Source organism: Chrysochloris asiatica, unplaced genomic scaffold, assembly GCF_000296735.1.
Source record: "Chrysochloris asiatica unplaced genomic scaffold, ChrAsi1.0 scaffold00062, whole genome shotgun sequence".
NCBI lineage: Eukaryota > Metazoa > Chordata > Mammalia > Afrosoricida > Chrysochloridae > Chrysochloris > Chrysochloris asiatica.
The window spans coordinates 17,216,065-17,237,842 of NW_006408580.1; the positions used below are offsets into that span (position 1 = coordinate 17,216,065).

Consider the following 21,778-nt stretch of genomic DNA (forward strand, 5'->3'; position numbering starts at 1 on the left):
ATATATATATATATATATATATATATATATAAAAAACAACCACCCCAAATTCATAAGAAAGCTACTAAAATTAATAAACAAACTCAGCAAAACCGTGGGGGTACAAGATCAACACGCAAAAATCAGTTCTGTTTCTATACATCAGCAATGAACAATTTGAAATAAATTTAACGAGGATGAACTACTTTGTATACAAAAGATCATAAAATATTGTTGACAGAAATTAAAGAGATCCTAAATAAATGGCACTGTAGGACCAGCACTGGACTGCCAGTCACAGGGTCAGCAGTTCAAACCCACCAGTTGCTCCTCAGAAACCCTATACAGGGTCGCTATGAGTCTGAACTAACTTGACAGCACTTAACAACAACAATACATGGAAAGACAATCTGTGTTCACGGTATGGAAATTTTAATATTGTTAAGATGTCAGTACTACTCAGTGATGTAAACATTCAATGCAATCCCTATTAAAATTCCAACTCTTTTGCAAAAATAGAAAAACCAATCTTCAAATATATATTAAATAGTAAGGTGTCCCAAACAGCCAAAGAAATATTTTTAAAAAACAAAGTAGGAGGACTTACACGTTCAGATATAAAAAGTTACTACTGGTATTGGTGTAGCAATAGGCACGTAGATCAATAGAACAAAGTTGAGAGTCCAGAAATATTGAATGCATATATGGCCAATTGATTTTTGACAAAGGTGCAAAGTCTGTCCAATGGGGAAAGAGTAGTCTCTTCAATAAATGGCAGGCACTGGAGCAAATGGATCTCTACATGCAAAAGAATGAAGTTGGACCTATACCTCACACGACACACAAAAATTAATTAAAAATGAACCAAAATACCTAAATGTATGAACTAAAATAATAAAATTATTAGAACAAGACCTAGTTATCAACAATGAATTCATGGATATGACACCAAAACACAAGTAACAGAAGACAAAACAGGCAACTAAAACTTCATCATAATTAAAAACCTTTGTGTTTTAAAGACATTTTTGAACAAAGTAAAGAGATAACCTACAGATTGGGAGAAAATAATTGGGAACCATATATATGATAAGGGTTTACTATCCAGAATATATAAACTCCTACAACTCAACAGCAGAATGATAAACAACACAAAAATTGGACCAACGATTTTAACAGGCATTTTTATCAGAGGTATGAGCCCTGGTGTGGCTCTGTGGGTTAAGGTGCTGGACTGCAATGTCAGTTTGAAATGCAAGGTCAGCAGTTCAAGTTCACCAGCTGCTCCTTGGTGGTGGTGGTGATGTGCCATGGAGTCAGTTCCAACTCACAGCGACCCTGTACAGGGTTTCCAAGACTGTAAATCTTTACAGGAGCAGAAAGCTTCCTCTTTCTCCAACGGAACAGCTGGTAGTTTCGAACTGCTGATCTTGAGGTTAGCAGCCCAATTCGCAAGCACTGCACTCACTACCAGAGCTCCTTAGCTGTTCCTTGAAAACCTTATATAGGGTCGCTATGGGTCAGAACTGACTCGATGGCACTTAACAACAACACTAATCAAAGAGGAACCACAAATGGCTCAACGAGCACATGAAAAGATGCTCAACATTTTTAACCATTGTGGTTGGTGGTTGTGTGCCACTGAGTTGGTTCTGACTCATAGTGACCCTGTATAGGGTTTCTGAGGCTGTAAATCTTTACGGGTACAGAAAGTCTCATCATTCTCCCTAGTAGCAACTGGTAGATGTGAACTGCTGATCTTGTAATTAGCAGCCGAGTTTGTAATCCATTCAGAATCACAATTTGGTAATATTTTACTCCCGGTAGGATGGCTATTATCAGGAAGGCAGAAAATAACAAAATATTGGCAACAATGCGGAGAAATTGAAACCCTCATCCACTGCTAGTGGGATTGTAAAATGGTGCAGCCACTGTGGAAAATTGTTTAGCAATTCTTCCAAAAGTTAAACATATAATACAGCAATTATATTTCTAGGTACATATTCAATAGACTTGAACACCTGAACTCAAACAGATACTATAAGTATCTCACCAACGTTCCTGGCAGCATTATTCACACTAGCCAAAAGATGAAAACTCCTTAGCTAGTTTTAACAGATTGATGTTGTTTGGTGCAGTCAAGTCGTTTCTGACCCATAGTGACCATATAAACAGAATGAATCACACTGCTTGGTCCTATGCCATCCTTACAACCATTGTTCTGTTCGAGCCCACTGTTGCATCCACTGTGTCAATCCATCTCTTTGAGAGTCTTTCTCTTTTTCACTGATCCTCTACTTTACCAAGCCTGATGTCTTTCTTCAAGGACTAGTCTCTCCTGACAACATATCCAAAGGAAGCCGGACCAAGTATCAACATCCTCATTTCTAAGGAAAATTCTAGCTGACCTTCTTCCAAGGCAGAATTGTTTGTTCTTCTGAAACTCCATGGTATGTTCAATATTCTTTGCCAACATCATAACTCAATTATACCAATTCTTGTTAAGTCTTCCTTAGTCCATCTAAGGACTGAGACAAGTGAAAACAGCATGGCTTGGGCCAGGTAAGCCTTACTTTTCAAACTGACATTTTTGCTTTTAACACTTTAAAGAGGTCTTTTGCAATATATCTGCCCAATGTAATATGTCGTTTGATTTCTTGACTGCAGCTTCCATGAGCATTGTTTGTGAATCCAAGTAAAAGAAATCTTTGACAACTTCAATATTTTCTCTGTTTATCATTGTATTGCTTACTGAGATTTTTGTTTTCTTTATGCTAAGGTATAATTCATGCTGAAAGCTATGTTGTTGTTGTTAAATGCCATCCAGTCTGTTCTGATTCATAGCAATCCTGTCTAGGATTTAAACCGCCAACCTTGCAGTTCAAACTGACCTTACGGTCCAGTGCATTTTCCAGCAACTCCTAAACCAAGACTCCTAATAGCTATGGTGGTGGTTATGTGCCGTGGAGTCGGTTCCGACTCATACCCACCCTGTACAGGGTTTCCGAGGCTGTAAATCTTTACGGGAGCAGAAAGCCTCACCTTTATCCCACGGAACAACTAGTAGTTTCAAACTGTTGACCTTACGGTTGCGGCTCAATTCGTAACAACTGTGCTACCAAATGTGGGGACTTCAAAAAGTTCATGGAAAGCGAAGTTAAAAGATTATGGAATCTTTCCATGAACATTTTGAAGCCCCCTCATACATATAATGAAATATTATCCAGCTTAAAATTAGGAGAGGTGTGTGCAAGGGTTTCATACTTTCAGAATACATACTCTATCTGTATGCTGAGCAAGTGATCTGAGATGCTCAAATGTATGAAGAACATAGCATCCAGATTGGAAGAAGGCTCATTAATAACCTATAATATGCAGGGGATACAACCTTGCTTGCTGAAATTGAGGAGGACATGAAGCATTTACTGATGATTATCAAATACTACAGCCTTCAATATGGATTATTCCTCAACATAATGAAAAAAAAAAAAATCTCACAACTGGACCAATAAACAACATCATGATTAGTGGAGAAAAGACTGAAGTTGTCAAGGATTGCATTTCATCCGGACCAGCAATCAACACCAGTGGAAGCAACAGTCAGGAAATCAAATAACAAATTGCATTGGACAAACCTGCTGCAAAAAAAATCTTTAAAGTGTTAAAAAGCAAAGATGCCATTATGAAAAATAAGATGAACTATTATGAATCACCTAATATACATGTGAAAGCTGGACAATGACTAAGGAAGACCAAAAAATTGATACACTTCAATTTATTTATGGTATTGGTGAAGAATGCTGACTACATCATCGACTGCCAGAAGCATGAACAAATCTGTTTTGAAAGAAGTACAGCCAGATGATCCTTAAAAGCGAGGATAAGACTTTGCCTTGTGTATTTTGGACATATTATCAGGAGAGACCAGTCCCTGGAGAAGGACATCCTGCTTGGTGGAAGATCAGTGAAAAAGAAGACCCTAAATAAAATGGATTAACACAGTGGCTGAAAAACAGGCTCAAACAACAGTAATTTTAAGCATGGTGCAAGTCTTGGCAGTGTTTTCATCTATTATGAATTGGAGCCAACTCTATGACACCTAACAACATCACTAACAGGCACTTTGGAAGCATGCCAAGAATACACCAAAAATACCTAAAGTTTACACCTTATCCCAGTTGTAGCTAATTACTGGTGTCAGAGTGTGCCTCCAGTCAGGACAAACCCTTGAGATGAAATTGAAACTCCAGACCTACCCCACAAGATGAGACAGAGATTTGGGGCTTTGCCTAAAATTATACCATTGTTTGGCTTTTTCTCCTTGATACTTCCTCCACTCGGTTATCAGTTTCTCCTGGAAGCACTTTCTTAAAAATAAAATCACACATTAATTCACATCTCAGAATCAACCTTTTTTTTTTTTCTTAATTGACAAATATACCTTTATTGCAGCCTGAATGGGAGGTATGAATTTATTTTTCTTGGATTTCTAGAACATGGAGGCTCAGGGATTCTCAAGTAGGTTCTGACTCATAGCGACCCTGTATAGAGTTTCAAAGGGTTTTTAAATCTTTGCAGGAGCAGACAGAGATGAACCTTTCTCCTGTAGATAGGATGGTGGTATCAAACCGTGTACCTTGTGGTTCGCAATCCATTGCTTACCCTATGGGGCTACCACACTCCCAGTAAGCCTTAAATGGACTCAGCACAAATTTGGTAGATAAATCTGGGGTTCTGGGTAACAAGTGTGTACTAAAATGGGCATACAGGCTGGTGAACATATCCTAACCCTGCAGCCTCCTTACTTCTGTTGGGTGCACTGAGTTGATTCTGATACAGAACAATTCCACCGTGACAGAGAAGAGCTACCCCATAGGATTTTCTGGGCTATATTCTTTTCTTTTTTTAATTATAGAAATATATACATAACAAAACATTTGCCATTTCAACAATTTTTACATGTACATCCCACCACACCAACAACACTTTTCCTTGTTGCACAACCATCAAATATCCACTACTAAATCTTTTTTTCTCTCTTCCTTTCTTTCCTTTTTCCTCCTGCTTTCCTTTCTCTCTTTTTTTTTTTATTTGCAGGGACAGTACCCCAGTGGTTTTCTCCTAATGAGAAAATAAGTATATATTGTTTCCATTCCAGTACAGGAAGCAAGAAAAGAATTAGACAAAAAAAAAAAAAGAGAGAGAGACAGCAAGGAAAGCAATTTCCTTTTCTTTTCTTTTCCCTTTCTACCTTTTCTTAACTGTCTTCCCTGTCACCCAAGTTAGCACATGTCTACTTCTGGTGTGATGCTATAGATCAACACTGGGCTGCAAATCACAAGGTAAACAGTTCAAACCCACCAGCTGCTCCTCGGAAACTCAATACAGGCTCGTTATGAGTTGGAACCGACTGGACAGCACTTGACAACAACAACATACTCTATCCAAATTCTCCCTTTCCTTCCACCCCTGGTAACCATCATAGTTTGTTTATCATAAAATGAAAACCTTTTCTTAACTTTTTACAGTCGTGATCTCATACAGTATCTGTTCTTTGTGATCCACTAATTTCACTCAGCATAAAGGCCTCAAGGTTACTCCAGGTTATGCGGTGTTTTACAGATTCATCATTATTCTTCAATGTTGCATAATATTCCATTGCGTGTATGTATCAAAGTTTATTCAACCTCTCTGCTGATGGGCATCTAGGTTGTCTCTATCTTTTTGCTGTTGTGAATAATGCTGCAGTGAACACGGGTGTGCAAATACTATTCGTGTCATGGCTCTTAGTTTTTGAGGGTAAATATCAAGTAGAGAGATTTCTGGGTCATATGGTATTTCTATTTCCAACCTTCTGAGAAAGTGCCATACCATTTCCATAGTAGTTTCACCATTTTACAGTTCTATCAGAAGGTTGTTATTGTTGTTAAGTGCTGTTGAGTCGATTCCAACCCTTGGTGGTAGTGGTTATGTGCCATGGAGTCAGAACCAACTCATAGCAACCCTGTACAGGGTTTCTGAGGCTGTAAATTTTCACAGGAACAGAAAGCCTCATTGTTCTCCCGCAGAACAGCTGGTAGTTTCAAACTGCTGACCTTAAGGTTAATGTTCGCAATCTGATTCATTACCACTACGCTACCAGAGCTCCTTGGCGACCTTGTATATGGTTTCCAAGAAACAACTGGTGAGTTTGAACCACCGACCTTGTAGATCAAACTGACCTTGCAGTCTAGTGTATTATCTTACAATGCCAGACCAGGGATTCCACATCAGAAGGTTAGGAAGGTCCCATACTCTCCACACCCTCTCCAGCATTTACTGTTTTCTATTTTTTTTGAACTTTGTTGTTAATGCAGGGATGAGATGATATCTCATTGTTGTTTTGATTTATATCTCTCTAATGGCTACGCAGCTCTGGTAGCGTAGTGGGTACGAATCGGGCTGCTAACCTCAGGGTCAGCAGTTCAAAACTACCAGCTGTTTGGGGGAGAAAGATGAGGCTTTCTGCTCCCGTAAAGATTTACAGCCACAGAAACCCTGTACAGGGTCACTATGAGTTGGAGCCGACTCCACGACACATAACAACAGCAACAACAATGGCTACTAGAGTCCTGGTGTGGTGCTGTGGGCTAATGCATCAGACTACAAAGTCGTTTGAACTGCAAGTTTCAAGCTCACCAGCTTCTCCTTGGAAACCCTATACAGGGTAGCTATGGGTCGGAATAGACTCGACAGCACTTAACAACAACAACAGCAATGCCTAGTGACCTTGAGCATTTCTTCATGTTTGTTGGCGCCCAAATGTCTTCTTTGGTGAAACTACCAGCTGTTCTGCAGGAGAAAAATGAGGCTTTCTGCTCCCGTAAAGATTTACAGCCTCGGAAACCCTATACAGGGTCCCTATGAGCCGGAAATTACTCGAGGTCACTTAACAAAAACAACCCACTCTTTATCAAATTTGCAACTAGCTGTTCTTTTCTCAGTCCTGATCCATACCCTCTCTGCTGTCAGAGGCATCTGGAACTTCCAATTTCTCACCCTTTCTAGTATTTTAGGAAGCTGAGACTTGAAGGCTTCTCAAAGTTTGGGACAAATATGGAGAATCTCCCTGTAGTGTCGTTTTCAACTTTAAGTGAAATTTTAATTCAAGCTATTCTTACAAATGCCTTGGTTGTACAAGCTCACTCTCCTCTTGACAGTATGTACCTGCAGAGGATTTTCATCTATGTTGTTGTTGTTAAGTGCCTTCTATAGTCAGTTTGACTCATAGCGACCCTGTAAAGGGTTTCTGAGGAGTGACTGGTGGGTTTGAACCTCCAACCTTGCAGTTCAAACCGACCTTGTGGTCCAGTGCTTATCCTACAACACCACACCAGGATTCCATTTACATCTATCTATCTATCTATCATCTATCTATCTATCTATCTATCTATCGCATTAAGAAACTCTGTAGAGGAAAAAAAAAACGTGAGTTCAACTAATTTACTAGCTGTGTGATGACAGGCAAGTTACTGAGCTTCTCTTAAGTTACCATTTTTTTCACTTGCAAACATAAATAACATGTTTATTACAGTACCTGTCACATAGCAAATCCTATCCTTTGGATTATTTCCTGGTAGAGATAATTTTGTGATACTGTGGGCTAACATGCCAGACTGCAAAGTCGTTTGAACTGCAAGGTCGGTGGTTCAAGATCACCAGCTGCTCCTTGGGAACCCTATATAGGATCACTATGGGTCAGAATTGACTCGATGGCATTTAACAAGAACAAATACTACATTGCAGAGATGCTTGGCCGAGGTTAAGGGAAAAGCCTAAGGCAATGGTTTTGAAAGTACAGTCCTGGAACAAGCAGCAGCAGCACCTAGAAACTTGTTAGATATGCACATCTTCAGGCTGCACCCTAGACTTCCTGACTTTCAAACCCTGGGGATGAGGCCTGAGATTTGTGTTTTAACAAGCCTTCCAGGGGGTGCTCAAATGTTTGCATTTGATAGCAACTGTCCTTGAAACCAGAGATCAGAGAAAAACACAGTAATAATCACAAGAGACTACATCCAAATCCTAGACCCAATCAGGGTGGTATTGACGATCTTAAGCAGTACTACAAATGTACATGACACCTCACTGATTAAGAATAAAGGGCAAGTCATAATTATACCTTATTATTAGAGTCGTGTAGATGTGAATATTAAGAGCATTATGTTATAAATTAATACACTCATAGATAACTAAAGAGTAAACTGTAGATTTAAATTGATAAAATTGACAGTGAGTGTATGCCATCTAGTATGGACATAAAAATAAGAAAGTGCATTAATGTATTCTTTTAAAAAATTAAAATTCCTGGACCTAGATTGCTGAAGAAACATTTGAAGTAATTCTTCTTTGAAACAAGCTACTAAATGTACATAAGATGAAACATTTACTGAGGAAAAAACTCACTTGAATTTGTCACTTCACCAAAGTCACAAATATAGAAATTCATCTCAAATTCTACATTAGTGGGTGCCATACAAGCAAATGACCTTTAGGAGCAGAGAAGTGAACATACAAGCAAGAAGGAGCTCCTTGGATTCACCACTTAGAATGGGAGCCGGGGTGGGGGTGGGGGTGGGGCGCAGCAGAGAAAGAAACAACCCTTTCAGCAGCACCAGCATAGTGACGGACAGTCCCATAAAGCCAATCAGTTGATTTACTTCCAAGGCGTACAAAGCAGAAACTCAGAAAAGCCAGTTCCTGAATTGCAGGGTTAATTAAGTCTACAAAAGTCAAGCATTATAAAAAGAGAAAAGAAGATCCCTTTCCCTGAAGGAAGCAAATTGCAGTGGGTAACACACAGGTTTGTGTTTCAGGGGTGATGCCCAGTCACTCAATTTACCTTGACACATAATCTTTCTGGGCAGCTCAGCTTAATCTCCTGCATGAGAGCTATGGCTATTTCCCTCATGCCCTTTAGGGCCTCTGTGTGAAAATTTGAAAGCTTTGCTGCTGTGATCAGACACATAGCAAGCAGCTCTGAATACCACCATGTATTAGACAGTCTGGTTGAACTTAAAAAAAACACACATATAATATTTATCCAACAAGTCTCACTTTGCATTAATGTTGTTGTTGTTGTTAAGTGCCTTTGAATCTGTTCTGACTCACTCATACAGACCCTGTATAGAGTTTCCAAGAAACAGTTGATGGGTTTGAACTGCCGACCTTGTGTTTCACAATCCAGTGCTGATCTTACAGCGCCATACTAGGAGTCCACATTAATGATAATAATACTCAAACTAATCTTAAAGCAATGGATGGCTTGTGCAAAGTCATTACTCTGCACCTTAAAACAATCTCACTGAGTCTTCACAGCAGCATAGAAACTTTAAGAGGAAGGTGCTACTTGCATTGCATTTTGCAGATGAGGAAATTAAAGCTCAGACATGTTAAGTTACTTGCCCAAGGTCATCCAGCTACAATGGTGGAGCCAGGAAGCAATTGCAGGGATATTTGACTTTCAAAACTCAGTTCTTAGCCATCATATTTTAATATACGCATTGAGACTCCTCCCTCTTTCAACAGTTGCAATTTGTAATACATGTGCAATTCTTCTTGCCTTACAAGGAAAGGGAGAAGCATTTACAACAGTAAGATAACTGTGTTTCTATAATGCACCATATGGCCAGCCCTTCCATTTCTGATTGCACATTGGATCTCTTCAACCTTGTAAGTGCTTTCAAGTCGGTTCAGACTCATAGCAACCCTGTATAGGGTTTCCGAGGAGTAGCTGGTTGGTTTAAACTACCGAACTTATAGTTCACAATCCAGTGCTGATCCTACAGCACCATACAGTCTGTTAGCAAGGTGACTTCCTCTGAAAGTCATTGTATGGGTAGAAATTCAACTCATCTCCACAGTATCTGCTTTGAGATTGGTGAAGCTTTGGTTGCCATGGACACCGGATTTCAACACTCCATTGAACACAGGGACTTCATTCCAGATAAAGCAATGGAGTCAGCAGATGGCCACAATAACAGCCAACCACACATAAATGCTGACAATATTTGTTTTGCCACCTCTCATTTAGATGATTTCTCTCACTCATGAAGTATGTTAAGATTTTCCCTCCTCTGAAGAGACAGCTTCTTTATGGCCCATGTAACAACTCACAATTCTCAACATGCCAATGACATTTATTGTCTGGGTTATTTAATAGTTAAAGTGCTACTGAAAGAGAAATCTTATCTGACAAAATTCTGCTTTGTTCACCTTGCTTGAAACAATGGGTCAAAAGACTTCTTGAAAAATTCAAAATACCATTTGTCCAATTGACTAGCACCCCCAGGAATTACATATCTTTTAACTTGGTATGTTTCACAAGTAACTGTATCTGTACAGAAAATAATTAGGAAAAGTTAAGCTGTGCATATATATAAGAAAATCTAGAGAACAGCACACTTTTATGAGGCAAACCAAATATCCAAAACATTGTACTTCATTAATGAGCATAGGTCAGAGATCAAGTTTGTAAAACTGAATCACGAAGAGAAACATTTACTTTGACACATCCAGAACTGTCTGCTCATTTATCAAGAGGTCATTACCACATGGGGAATATTAAAGAACTTTGTCAGAATCCTGGGGTGGTGCTGTGGGTTATGTGCTGGACTGCAATGTCCGTTTGAACTGCATGGTCAGTGGTTCAAGTTCACCAGCCGCTCCTCGGAAACCTTATACAGGATTGCTATGGGTCAGAACCAACTTGACTGCCCTTAACAACAGCAACAATCTCTGCCACGTGGAGGAAACGTATTATTTATTCTGTAGGAGCCAGTCACATGATAATAATCATTCATTAAATTAAACAGCAGAAATGAAATTATCAAACCTAATCCAAAAAAAAGGAGGAAGATCCCCCCAAAGAGATGGATTGGCACAGTGGCAGCAGCTATTGGCCCAGGCATAGCAATGATTATGAGGTTGGCCCAGGACTGGACAGTGTTTCAGACAATGACATTTAAAAGAATCTTTACTGCCAATCGTTTTTTCCAATTTATCTGTTCAGTAACAAAAAACTTAAATCATACTCTTCAAATAATTGTAATACAAGTAAGTTTGATTTTGAATGGAATGTATATTGCTGTTGTATGCCATCGAGTCAGTTTTGACTCACAGTGACCCTCTGGTTGTTGTTAAGTGCTGTAGAGTCAGTTCCAAATCATAACGACCCTGTATAGAGTTTTTGTGGTTTGAACTGCCGACCTTGTGGTTAGGAGTCCAGCATTTATCCTACAGCTCCACACTGGCCCATAGAGTTTTCGGAATTGTAATCTTTATGGGAGCATATTGCCAGGTCTTTGCTTCTGTGGAGCCATTCATTGGTGGATTAGAACTGCAGACCTTAAAGTTAGCAGTCAACTGTGTAACCAATGCACAACCAGGGCTTCTTGGAATGTATGTTAATAAGATATTAATAGAATAGCTGAAAGGTTGTAATTAAATTATATCTAAGACTTTCTGGGTTACTTTGAGTAGGCCTATTAAATCATTGGAAGTCTGGTGTGGTACTGTAGATAAACACTGGACTGCTAACTGCAAGACCGGTGGTTCAAATCCACCAGCAGCTCCTCAGAATCTTTATACAGGGGTGCTATGAGTCAGAACCACTTGACGGCACGTAACAACTACATTGAATTATTGTGCTGGAAAGAAAAGGAAACAAAAAGGAAAAGATTTGAGCATTTCCATTTTAAATTCATTTGGAGTTGTTTTAATTTTCCTCAGTTTTAAATGTATTGCATTATTATTTAGCAGTTAATTAATGTAAAATTCGGGGGTTCTATAAGGAAGCTGTTTTAGTGACATTTTACTATATGTGTATTGTGCTGTGAATGTGGAAATGACCGATTGTATTAATTTCTGATTGTTGTTGCTGTTGTTGTTAGGTGCTATTGAGTCAGTACTGACTCATAGTGACCCTATGCACAACAGAACGAAACACTGTCCGGCCCTGGGCCAACCTCATAATCATTGCTATGCCTGGGCCAATAGCTGCTGCCACTTTGTCAATCCATCTCGTTGGGAGTCTGACTGCTTCTTCTTTTTTTTTTCCCCCATTAGCTTGATAATTTCATTTTTGCGATTTAATTTAATGAATGATGTCATCTCTGTGTGACATTGAACAAGTTTTTCAGACTCTGTGTGCCTCAGTTTTTCTTACTGGGCATGATAGAGACAGTAACGGTTCCTATGTCATAGGTTGCTGGTAGTATTAAATGATGCAATGCATATAAAGTGCTTACAGCAATGGATGGCAAGAAGTGTTAGCTTTTACTACATCCTTTTAGCAATCACAGGGGTCCTGTTGTGGTGCTGTAGGATAAGCACTGGACTGTTAACCTCAAGATCAATGGTTCAAACCCGCTAGTCACTCCTCGGAAACCCTATAAAGAGTCGCTATAAGTCTGAACCGACTCAATGGCACTTAACAACAGTAATACATATGCATGTGTACATAACCATATTATATGTATACATAGGTGCACTTTTATAGTAGTACTTTTCATAGAAAAACAAAAGGCATGAATCAACCTAAATGCCCATCAATGAGGTTTAAAGTGGGTTTGTTGTTGTTGTTGTGAAGTGCCACTGAGTTGGTTCTGGCGCATTAACCCACAGCGCCACACCAGGACTCCTTAAAGTAGGGTATGTCCCTTAAATAGAGACAATGTAAAGTATGACAAAGCTCTTTATGGAGTGTGTGTAAAGATCCCAATGTACATTAAACAAGAGAAAACTGCAAAATAATATGTACAATATGATCACTTACATAAATTAATTTAAAAATAGGTACTTCATTTTATGAAACAGATTATTTCTAAAAGGAAAAAGAAAAGGCTAATAAATACATGTGAAGAAGACTTGCTTTGTTTTATATCTTTCTGTATCCTTTGTTTGATTTTTATCTTGTTACTATGATGACAGTCATACTAATTACTATTTAAAGAAAAACTAAGAAAATATGCAAACAGTTGCTGCTTAAAATACTCTCGAAATAGTTTACAAGTGCCATGGGACGTAGAACCCATTGACAATTACTTGACTCCGACTCATAGTGACCACACAAAACAGAGCAGAGTGGCCCCATAAGGTTTCCAAGGTTGTAAATCTCTAGCATTATTTCTATCACCAAGATCATATTTTCCAACTAAAGATTCTTCCTCCTGGTTTCCAACTTTCTCATTTCAATCACCAGTAATATGACTAAATCTTCATTGCATATTTGATCCATTTTAGACTAGAGAACTTGGCAGAATTCTTCAGTATCATCATTATTGGTTTTAGTGGTTAGTGCATAATTTGAATAGTAGTGGTATCAGCTTATCTTCCTTATAGGCGTTTGAGTGTTATCTTATCACCGATGGATCTTGAAATGCTGTTTTTCAAAGTGAATGTGACACCATTCCTCTTCTATTCGTTATTCTCAGCATAGTAGGTCATACAATTGTCCAGTTCAAAATGATCAATATCTGTCCATTTCAACTCACTAATGCCTAGGATATCGATCTCTATGAGTTCCATTTCATTTTGGATAAATTAAAATTTTCCTAGATTTATATTTCATACACTCTGATTATTAATGGAGCTGTTTCTCACCAGATCTGCTAAATCAGAATCTGTATTTTATTAACAAATCCTCAGGTGATTTTTCTATACACAAAAAAGTGTAGTTTGTACTAGTCTAAGGATTCAACTTGATCTGAGGGAAAAAATGTAAGAAACTAGACTTTATTCATTCGTTCAACAAATATTTGCTGAAACTCTGGCAGTGAAAAGAGATCTCTTAAACATGACACCAACAATTGCACCACAAAGTACTGAAATTGGATACCATTAAAATTAGCAATGAAATAAACCATGGAGTAGACATTATTGGCAACAATTCCCCAAAACTTGAGTACCTAAATATGGTTCAGATAATGTCTTGGTGCTGGGTATACATAAGAAAAAAAAAGAATATATATATCCTTTATATATATATAACCTTTATATATATCCTTTATATATATAATTATAATTGGGGGAGACAGAAATAAATAAAATAAGTAAAATAAAGCAAGAATGAAGAAAAGGTGGTCTGGGGGCAGGGTTTCAGTTTTACATACAGTTGTTACTGTTGTGCCGTAGAGTCGGTTCCGACCCATAGCGAATCTCTATAGGGTTTTCAAGGAACGGCTGGTGAGCTTGAACCACCAACCTTGTAGTTCAAACGACTTTGCAGTCCAGCGCATTAGCCCACAACACCACACCAGGATTCCTTACATACAGTTGTTGTTGTTGTTATGTGCCGTGGAGTTGGTTCTGACCCATAGAGATCCTGTACAGGGTTTCCGAGACTGTAAATCTTTACAGGAACAGAAAGCCTCATCTTTCTCCTGTGGAACAGCTGGTAGTTTTGAACTGCTGACCTTAAGGTTCACAGCAGATTCATAACCACTATGCTACCAGAACTCCTTTTACATACGGTAGACAACACAAATTGAAATATTTAGCAGGACTGAAGGCGCTCACTCATCTCTACAGAGAAATTTTGAATACAGCTACCTGGCCAACTGACTGGAAGAGATCCATATTTGTGACCATTACAAAGACAAATGACACAACAGAATGCAGAAATCATCAAACAGTATCATAAATATCACATGCAAATAAAATTTTGCTGAAGATAATTCAAAAACAGGTGCAAAAGTACAACAACAGAGAACTGCCAGAAATACAGGACAGATTCAGAAGAGGACATGTAGCAAGGCAGAGAATACCAGAGAGACATTTACCTGTGCTTTTATTGACTATGCAAAAACTTTTTACTGTGTGGATCCTGATAATGTAAAACATTGTGAAAAATGATATTCCAGGACACTTAGTTTTGCTCATGAGTAACCTGTACATAGACCAAAGAGCAGTTGTTCAAATAACAAATCAGGCAAAGGGTACACCAGGGTTGTATCCGTTCACCACACTTATCCAATCTGTATGATGAACATTTAATACGAGAAGCTGGATTATATGAAGATGAATGAGGCATTAGGATTGGAGTAATACTCATTAATAACCTGCCATATGCAGACGATACAAAGAAGACTTAAAATACTTAATGATGAAGATCAAAGACCACAGCCTTCAATATGGATTGCCACTAAATGCAAAGAAAACAAAAAGCCTCACAACTGTACCAATAAATAACATCATGATAAATGGGGGAAATTAAAAAAGGTTGACGTTGTCAAAGATTTCTTTTTGCTTGGATCCAACAATCAACACTCATGGAAGCAGCAGTCAAGAAATCAAATGCTGTATTGCATTAGGCAAATCTGCTGCAAAAGACCTCTTTAAAGTGTTAAAGAACAAAAATGTCAGTTTGAGAACTAAGGTGTGCTTTACTCAAGTCATGGTATTTTCAGTCACCTCATATGCACGTGACAGTTGAACAATGAATAAGGAATAATGTAGAAGAATCGATGCATTTAAGTTATGGTGTTGGAGAAAAATATTAAAAGTACCATGGACTTCCAGAACAACAAACAAATCTGTGCTGGAAGAAGTACAGCCAGAATACTCCTTAGAAGCTAGAATAGCGAGACTTCACCTTTCACACTTTGGAGTCTTGGTATGGCGCTGTGGGGTAAAGCACTGGATTGCAAGGTTGGTTTCAACCACAAGGTCAGCAGTTCAATCTCACCAACTGCTCCTTCAAATGTGTCACTATAAGTCAGAACCGACTGGACACACTTAACAACAACTTCGGTTATGTTGTCAGAAGGGACCAGTTCTTTTCAAAAGACAGCAAAAAAGGGAAAGATTCCCAATGAGATGGACTGACACAGTGGCCGCAGCAATGTGTTCAAATGTAACAATAATCGTGAGGATGGTGCAGGACTGGGCAGTGTTTTATTCTGTTGTGCATATGGCTCAGAACCAACTTAACAGCACCTAACAACATCTAACAGAGAGCGAAGGCCTCGCTAAGAAGGTGGTGGCACAATCTGAACAAGGTGATGGCACAATCTATGAAAATATCTAGAGGGAGAGCATTCCAACAGTGAAACAATTAGTACAAACACTCTGATAGCGTAGTGGTTACGAATCAGGCTGCGGGCCGCAAAGTCAGCAGTTCGAAACTACCAGCTGTTCCGCGGGAGAAAGATGAGGCTTTCTGCTCCTGTAAAGATTTATAGCCTCGGAAACCCTTTACAGGGTAGCTATGAGTCGGAACCGACTCCACGGCACATAACAACAACAACAACAAGATAGGAAAATGCCTGAAATAGTAAGAAGGCCAATCTGGCTGAAGCAGAGAGAGTGAGAAGTGGTATAGGCTAACTGGAGACCTCATGATGTAGGGTGTTTTCAGCCACTTTAAAGCATGGCTTCAAACCAGTTCAGTCATGGGTGATGCAGTGAAATCAGAACAGACATGACTTAATAAATTCTAGGTATATTGGAACAATAACTGGACTGGGAAATACTATGGGTCAAAGCCCATACTATAATGGAAGACTCAGAAGAGGCATAGTGAACTCTTTCAGGAACCCAATGCAGGAGATTGGATTATTGCTAGTCCTGTGGAAAGAGACACATATTTAAAGTAACGCTGTCAACCACCATCATTGAAAATAGCACAGTTGTTTGTGATTCTGCTATTCAAGAGATTTGGTTGCTTTGCACCACGCATGCTACCTTCTTTTCTAGAAGGGAGATTGTTTCTTGCTGGATATCAACTCCTAATTTTTCACTTTCTGGTTATTGTTCTGGTACACCACATTTTATAAATTTGCATGCATTCCAGTTTCGCTTCATCAGTTGTGATTGAACCCGGAAGAACTGGTTCAAAGACCTTAGCTTTAATTATGAGGGAGATGAGAAGTCTCTGATGGGAAGGTAACAGAGAGCCGTTGCAGGATGTTGAGCAGGGAAATGACATAATAAAAAGGGCTTTTAAGAAGATTGGTTTCTTAGCAGTAGACGGGAGGGCTTGAGTAGAAGAATCAGTGTGGGAAGAATCTAGACTAGAGTGATAACTGCTGTTGTTGTGTGGAAGGCAAATATAAGTGACACTGGAGAGAAAGAAACGCAGAACTTAATGACCGATTATTTATAGAAAAAGAACAGAAGTTTATGGTTCAATTTAATCAAGATTTATGGTTGATCTACTGAGGACAAAAAAGCCATAACTAGCTAGGACTAGGGAGTGGGGGTGGGACATAAAACTGTTCACTCTCCAGGGGCTTCCAGCCTGGTATGCTTTGTCCCTGCCCTGAACCTTTTAAACTTGAACCAGGGCTTCAAATCAGATCATTCTGGTTTGACCTGCTGCTAAGAATCTACTGTTTCAACACAGGTATACTTAATTGGTTCTATAGTTTGGATCAGCCCTGGACTGTGAACCACATGATCAGCAGTTCAAACCCACCAGGTGCTCCTGAACAGACTGGAGGGAACTTAACAACAACATAGTTTAACAAGATCCCTATTCTTACAGACCTTAGGGATCTTGTTAAAATGCAGATTGATTCAGCATATTTGGGGTATAAATGCAAATTCTCAGCATGGGGTCAACTTGGAATGAACTAGTTCAAAGCCCTGGCTTGAATATCTTGGACTGCCACAACTGTAGCTGGCTCACGGCCTGGCTGAACTGCTCAAGATAAGAGCTGAATTTTACCCTCTGAGCTTGTTGCCTCTCCTGGGAACAAAGGCCAAATCACCTCTGCTTGATTAGTAAAAATAGACAGCTCTGGTTTGGCAAGAGGACAGAAAAGAGGTCTTATTAAATATCTCTGGAGATCAAAGTTACAGAAGGGTCCTGGGCCACCAGTTTTGAGGTAAGGCGTCCTGATTTGCGTCTATCTAAGGAGTGCTGGTGTGGCCCTGTGAGTTAATGTGCTAGACTGCAAAGCCCTTTGAACTACAATGTCGGTAGTTCAAGCTCACAAATCGACTTGACGGCACTTGACAACAACAACAAGGGGAATAATGGAAGTTCTGGTGTGGCACTGTGGGTTAATGAGTCAGACTGCAAAGCCATTTGAACTGCAAGGTCAGTGGTTCAAGCTCACCAGCTGCTCCTCGGAAACCCTATACAGGGTCACTTTGGGTCGGAATCGACTGGAGGCTTGATTAGTAAAAATAGACAGTTCTGGTTTGCTTGCTTAGTAAAAATAGACAGGTCTATACTGGGTCGCTTTGGGTCGGAATCCACTCAGTGGCACTAAACAACAACAACAAGGAGTCCTGGTGTGGCACTGAGGATTAATGCATTGGACTGCAAAGTCAGTTTGACGTGCAAGCTTGGTGGTTCAAGCTCACCAGCTGCTCCTCAGAAACCCTATATAGGGTCACTATGGGTCGGAACTGACTTAACAACAACAACAATAGCAAGTGGTGGGTCTCCTCATCTTTATAATTCCAGTCAAGAGAAAAGGCCCCAAAGTATGGAGAGGTAAAGAATCAAGCTTAAGGGAAACAACAGGGTGGGGGGTAAAAAAAAACAACCGAACTTGAATATTGCTGATTGGCAGACTTGCAAGGTCCTAAGAACAGATGCAAATATGATGCAAATAATATGCAAATAGCTCTGTGACCTTCTGACCAGTTTTATACAACTGGGAAAACTGCTAGCAGACAAAAGTGACTCAGAGGCAAAGTGAACTATTTCAAGATAACTTTGTCTCACAGACCTTTGCTGCCCTGCTAGCACAGGCACATTCTTCAGTATTTTTTTTTTTTTTTCTCACTTGAAACGACGTCACCTGCTGAACATCAAGAAAATATCAAGTCTGTCTTTGTAGAGGTTATCTAAGTTAATTACACTTGTAAAATAATCTGTATACCTTTTATTTTTCTTCAAACACCTCTCTCATCCAAGTTTCATGTGTCACTTCCTCCCTAGAAAAATATTTGGTTCCAGTAGGTTATGAATGAAAAATGTTTCTCTTTCAGTTTTAGTTACTATGATCCTTTGAAGGTTTTCTCCCTATTGCATAGGAATCTGACACATTCTAATATAGCACAATAGAAGTACTAGAATGCTTACTGAAAGGTCAGCAGTTCAAACCCACCTGCCGCTCCTTGGAGACTCTATATAGGGTCACTATGATTCAGAACTGACTCAATGGTACTAACAACAACAACATATCCAGGAACACTAGTGGCACTGTAAAACACAAAGTGGACAGTTGAAACCCACCAGAGGCTCCAAGGGAGAGAGATGAAGCTTACTGCTCTTATAAAGATTTACAGCCTTAGAAACCCTATATATTGCTTCTATGAGTTCAAATGCAGTCAATGGCACTTCACAACAATCTAATATCCAGAATCTGTATTAAAAGTGAACACGGAAAATAAGAAAACACCCATAATCATATATACCAAAATCACATTGACATTGAGAGTTCCAACTCGTAGCGACCCCATATACAGTTTCTGTGATTCAGACAGTCTCATTTTTCTACTGTGAGGCAGCTGGTGGGTTTGAACTACCGTCTGGTTCAATGCCTAACCCAAGGATCCACTGAAAAGCCATTCATTAAGAGAAGCTGCATGCCAAAAAGGGTGTGGTATTGATCATCATAACTACAAATGCTAAAATGAAAAACCATACATTCTGCCAAAATGGGGTGCAATTCTTTATGCCTGTCTTTCTTAAGTCCACATTTACATATTAAAAGGGGTATATCACCATCAGACGTGCATTTAACAAGAGCCATGAGCTGAAGTGAATAGTAAGCACATCAGACGTATAGATTGGGGGTTCCAGAAGCAAAGTACTACTACAACAATGCATGGAAACAAGGGTAGCATAATCAGTTTCCAAAAGTTTCACTACTTTTTCAGTACTCTAGCATTCGGCTTTTAATCTTGTCAAAGGATGGGAAATCCCTTTCATTTTTGAGGGTTTTGCATCTTTTTTAAAAGGGACATGCTGGCAGCCTCCAGCAAGCTATTGGGTAAAGTAGCATCTATGAAGATACCAAGATCAGCGTATAACAAACAAAGTGCAAAGACTGAGAATCTCAATAAATGAAACACTGAAAAGAAGGGAGGGACAGACAGAAAAAAAGCACGAAATAGACCTCAAGAGAATGAAGAGACAGCGCCAGACAAAGATTAACAAAGAGAGGGAAGGAACTGTCAAGGGTTATGCTCCTGGGGCTGGGCAGGCAGAACCCAGCAGGCAGTGGGCGCTCCCCAGTGGCCCAGACTGCCTCTTACCTCCTGGGCGAGTTTCTGCTTGAGTACCAGTGCAGCGCACAGGTAGCCTGCGCGGCCCACGAACAGCTCGTCAGAGCCACACTCCAGGAAGGAGACCGGCGCGCAGACGGCGCACAGAGCGCGGAACTTGCCCAAGGGCTGCACATAGTCAGACCGGCCCAAGGCGTGGTACACTAGCGTGGCCACAGCATACACGCCCGCGCCCCCGAGCAGAAAGGCGGCGCGGGTGTCGGCGTCTGGCTCGCCCCACTCCTCAGCTCTGGAGCACGCGTCGATGAGGCGCTTGGCAGAGCGCAAATAGCGCTCCCGGGTCGAGGCGAAGAGTGGACTCTGTGAGACGTGGTAGAGCATGTAGGCGACCCCAGCCACGCCGCCATACAGTCCCCCCTGGCATCCGCTGGCCCCGGTTGCTGCCCCCCGAGCCTCGGTGGAACCCCCGATCGGGGGCAGCTGCTGGAGAATGCGCTCGATGGTGGCAGTGATCAAGGGCCCCACGGCTTCTTCACACTGGCCCGCCGGCAGGCTGCCCTGGTAGTCATCGAAGCGGTTGGCAAAGCAGCGCTTGGTGTCCATGCTGCCGCCGGTGTCCCCGGGCCCCGAAAGCCAAGTCTGGGACCTTGCGGGCTTGCGCGCTCGCCCTACAGCCCTGCACACCACCTTCCTCTCTGTGTGGCGCTCAGAAGGCGGTGGATGCAGCGAGGATGGAGCCAGGAGGATGAGAAGAGAGGTGACAAGAGGAGGCGGGTGCGAGGAGGACGCACGGAGCAGGTGGACAAGTGGAGCACCGGGTTGTCGCGAGGCTCCAGAATCTCCCGGGTGAATGTGGGGAATGTGTGTCGTTCGCCCCCCTCCCTGAGGCCACGCCTTCTCCAAACCTGATCTCTCCTGCTCTGCTGCAGCTTGGTGGCCTTTCCAAGGCGCCGAGGTGATCTCCAGCAGAACCCACGCGGGGCCCGAACCCCTCCTCCGGCTCCGCCCCCAGCTCCTCCCCTCAAGGTGGAAGGTCGGGACGCAGGGGACACCCAGCTGGAACGCTGAGTCTGGGCACACAAATACCTGGAGGTGGAGGTGACCACCCACCGTAAGTCCCTTGTATATTCAAAGTGTTGTTCTAGGTATGCAGGCTGCATCTGCACCACCTCCCTTTACTGTTCCTCGCCATCTAGTTTTCTGTTCATCTTTTTCTGGCACTATCATTTCTTCAGTCTCTAGTCCCACTTTTGTCCTTCTTTCCCCTTATCTTTTCAGTGTCTCAGTTATTGAGATTTCGATTTTCAGCCCCAGACCTACTGAATCAAAATCTTCCTGTCTAACAAGATTCCCAGGTGATTCACAAGCACTTTAAAGTTTGAGAAGCCCCTGAATTAGGATAGCATATCAGAAGAAACTGAGTGTCCTCCTTAGTTAATCATCTTTGGTGACTCTGGAGTTCTTATTCTGAATGTTTCAATCTCCAAGGCTGAGGAGTTGGAATACAACACCTTCAATGAATTAAAATAATGTAGTGCCCCATATGTAAACTTTTTCTTGGCTTGTAGTGTTC

The 21,778-nt window shown here is 40.7% G+C and overlaps 1 protein-coding gene across 1 annotated transcript in view; it reads right to left on the reverse strand.

Annotated features, from left to right (window-relative positions):
• LANCL3 (LanC lantibiotic synthetase component C-like 3 (bacterial)) overlaps positions 1 to 20,808 on the reverse strand; it is a 169,632-nt gene extending 148,824 nt beyond the window's left edge. The window contains exon 1 of the mRNA XM_006864281.1: positions 20,236 to 20,808. Coding sequence (XP_006864343.1) covers positions 20,236 to 20,808 — 573 coding nt within the window. The remainder of the gene's footprint in view (positions 1 to 20,235) is intronic.
• Between the last annotated feature and the right edge of the window lie 970 nt (positions 20,809 to 21,778).